The sequence below is a fragment of the Brassica napus genome, chromosome C8 (assembly GCF_020379485.1).
Source record: "Brassica napus cultivar Da-Ae chromosome C8, Da-Ae, whole genome shotgun sequence".
NCBI lineage: Eukaryota > Viridiplantae > Streptophyta > Magnoliopsida > Brassicales > Brassicaceae > Brassica > Brassica napus.
In genome coordinates this window covers 384,110-387,294 of record NC_063451.1, presented here as the reverse complement: position 1 = coordinate 387,294, position 3,185 = coordinate 384,110, and the positions used below count along the sequence as shown (strand labels likewise).

The 3,185-nt window shown below is 34.9% G+C and overlaps 1 protein-coding gene across 1 annotated transcript; it reads left to right on the top strand.

Moving 5' to 3' along the window:
- Window positions 1-1,153: 1,153 nt before the first annotated feature.
- On the top strand, window positions 1,154-1,778 carry LOC125591511 (F-box/kelch-repeat protein At4g38940-like). Its single transcript, XM_048765880.1, has 2 exons — window positions 1,154-1,169; window positions 1,246-1,778. Exons 1-2 carry the CDS (start codon window positions 1,154-1,156, stop codon window positions 1,776-1,778), a joined length of 549 nt encoding a protein of 182 aa, XP_048621837.1.
- Window positions 1,779-3,185: the final 1,407 nt, after the last annotated feature.

Sequence of the window (3,185 nt, the reverse complement as noted above, 5' to 3'; positions counted from 1 at the left end):
AGCCTATAATCCTTAGTGTTGTTTTAAAATTTCTAACCACATTCTACATTTGTATTAATGTATTATAAATTATCTTTCATGGTACATGGGCATCGTTCTAATTATTTATCAATTAATTTAGTCACACTTCATATAATCTTTAAATGAGTGGATTAACCATTATAAAATCGATATTTTAGAGAAAAGGAAACAACAAAGATTCGAAAACTCTTTAACCATCATCTTATGTTAGTGCAGGTGTAACTATGCATTAAAAAAATTATTGTTATATTTTTGAATTTTTCACAAAATCTATGTCTTAACAATTCCTACGAAAATATTGAGCTTTTCGGCAAATGCTCTTTATACTGAAGCCTAAAAAAATATTTAGTGTTGTTTTAAATTTTTTAACCATATTATAAATTTGTATTAATGTATTTTAAACTCTCTTTCATGTACATGAGCATTATTCTATTTTTTCTAATTAATTTAGTAAAACTTCATATAATCCCTAAATCAGTGGACTAACCACTATAAAATCGCTATTCTCTAGAGAAACATAGACAACAAAGGTTTCAAGCCTCTTTGACCATCATCATATGTTAGTACATGATGCAACTATGCATTAAAATAATATTGTCATATTTAAAAAAAAATTCAAAATCTAGGTATAAACCCCGACGAAAATATTGAATTTTACGTAAACGCTCTATATACTGAATCATATACTTTTAGTACTGTTTAAAAATTTATAACCACATTCTACATTTGTATTAATGTATTTTTAATTCTCCTTTATGGTACATGGGAATCGTTATAATTTTTATCAATTAATTTAGTAAAACTTTACTCAAACTATAATCAGTTGATAAATGATTAGTCTAACATTTTTTCCCCATGTGACCTTAGTTTAAATAGAGAATTTGTATCCCTTACACACCAAACCTCTCATATTTGCAATCCATACTCTATTTCCCCTTAATTTTTTTCCCTCCATCATTACCATTCCCCCCCCCCCCCCATTGTATGGTATCTCACATTTTACAGTATATTTCCCTAATTTGCTCTTTTAAATATTACCAAATCTTTTATAACTGCATCTAAATATATGTAACTAAGGAACTTGTGTCACTGATTCTCTTGCATTCTCCGCTCGTTCAGATTCTCTCTCAAAATGGGGATTGCTATGTGTAGGGGGGCATGGGAAAATAAAGAAGACGTCTCCGATCTTTTCACTTCCTGACGATCTTTTGATTGAGTGCATAGCTCGTGTCTCTAAAGACGAGTATGTCACTCTTTCCCTCGTTTCTAAGCTCTTCCGCTCCATTGTTGCTTCCCCTCAGCTTTACGCCAGACGGTCTTCATTAGGACGCACCGAAACTTGCATCTATGTACCCATCCGTAATGGTTCCACCTCGAACACCCGCTTGTATACTCTCCTCCGTAGCAGCAAGTGTTTGGTCCCTATCCCCTCGCTTCCTCCTCTGCCTTCCCCAGATGTGGGAGGACTGGAGGAGGCTAGCTACGTAGTAGTGGGTTCAAGGATATTTGTCATGGGTGGATATTACAATAGAAAATTCACATCCGATGTGTTAGTGATCGACTGTGGATCTAACACGGTGCGCCATTTTTGCGTCATGCCTAAGGCGGTCAATGATTCGGTCGCTAACGTCATCGATGCAAAGATATACGTAGTTGGAGGTCATTACCGGGATACCGAAAACGGTTCGTGGTCATCAAACAGGATGATGGTGTTAGACACGGAAACACAAACGTGGGAATGCGGTGAGGAGAACTAATGTCTTGAGGCGGGTTGTAGGCTGATTAGCGAGGAAAAGATATACATCATCAAGGGTGATGAGAATAACTTTGTTTTCAACCCAAGGGAAGGTAGATGGGAAATTTGTACGGACAAAAGGCTGCATTCTAGTTGGAAAGGGAATACTGGTCCAGGTTGTATCATAGACGGCATATTTTATAGCTATGATACTTGTAACAATTGTTTAAGTGCGTATGATCTAAAGCACCGGTTGCCTTGCGGAGTGGTTAAAGGTGTGGAAGGACTCGTTAAGGGTTGTAAAGAGGCGTGCGTTGCTAGTTGTGGTGAAAAGCTCATGATATTGTTGATGCAGGATGGCAATGAGATTTGGGGTGCTGAGATTTCTTTATCACAAGTCAATCCAGTGGTGGGAGAGATTTGGGGAAAGGTTGAGTGGTGTCAACTTTTGCTTCGTGGGCTCGGTTACTTTTCAAATTGTCTTACTGTTGTTGTTTGACGACATTTTCCAAAATATATATAACATTTGTAATCTCTTCTGAAAATTTTATATATGTTTTTAGTATACCATTTCAACGTATGTTTGAAATATATCATGGTAAAAGGGTAAACAAGAAAAGAAGACTAATAAGCTTTTAGTGTCGTGCAAGTAGTTGGGATTGCATTTTGGACATATACCTCACCAACTAGCCAAAAAGACTCACCTAAAAAGACATGCATGCAAGCACACAACAGTGGGAAGACAAAGTGCATGAGCATTCTGAATATGCCACGTCTCCCATTGGATAGAACACAAAATCTTGGAACACGTCGTTGGTTTGTACACCTATATCCATTTATACATTATGACGTGGCAGTCTTGTCCTGGTGGTCCCACGTGGATATTGTAGGAAACTTACATTTAAACTTTATAACTTTTAAAATAATTTCTTTCATTTGTAATAACTAAACTTAAATTAATTAATTTCTTTTTAGCACGGTGTTAAAATCTAAATAACTCTCTTTTTTTTTTGGCTTAAAGCTAAATAAAAAACTTTAAATATTTTCATGTCATTTATGAAAGAGAAAAAAACAAAAATATCACTAAATTAAGTTTTTGTTCCCAAACTAGCACTCAAAGTCAAAAGTCACAAAAATAGCACTTAATGTTTTATCAAAAGTCACAAACTTAGGGTTTAGAGTTAAAGGATGGGGTTTAGGATTTAGGGTTTAGGGTTTAGGGTTTAGAGTTTAGGGTTTAGGGTTTAGGGTTTAGGGTTTAGAGTTTAGGGTTTAGGGTTTAGGGTTTAGAGTTTAAGGTTTAGGGTTTAGAGTTTAAAAATGAGGTTTTGGAGATAAGATTTCAAATTTTGAAAAATAAAAAAATTAAAAATTTCAAAGGATAAACTTAGAAATGTGCTATTTTGGTCATTTTAGTTTTTGAGTGCTA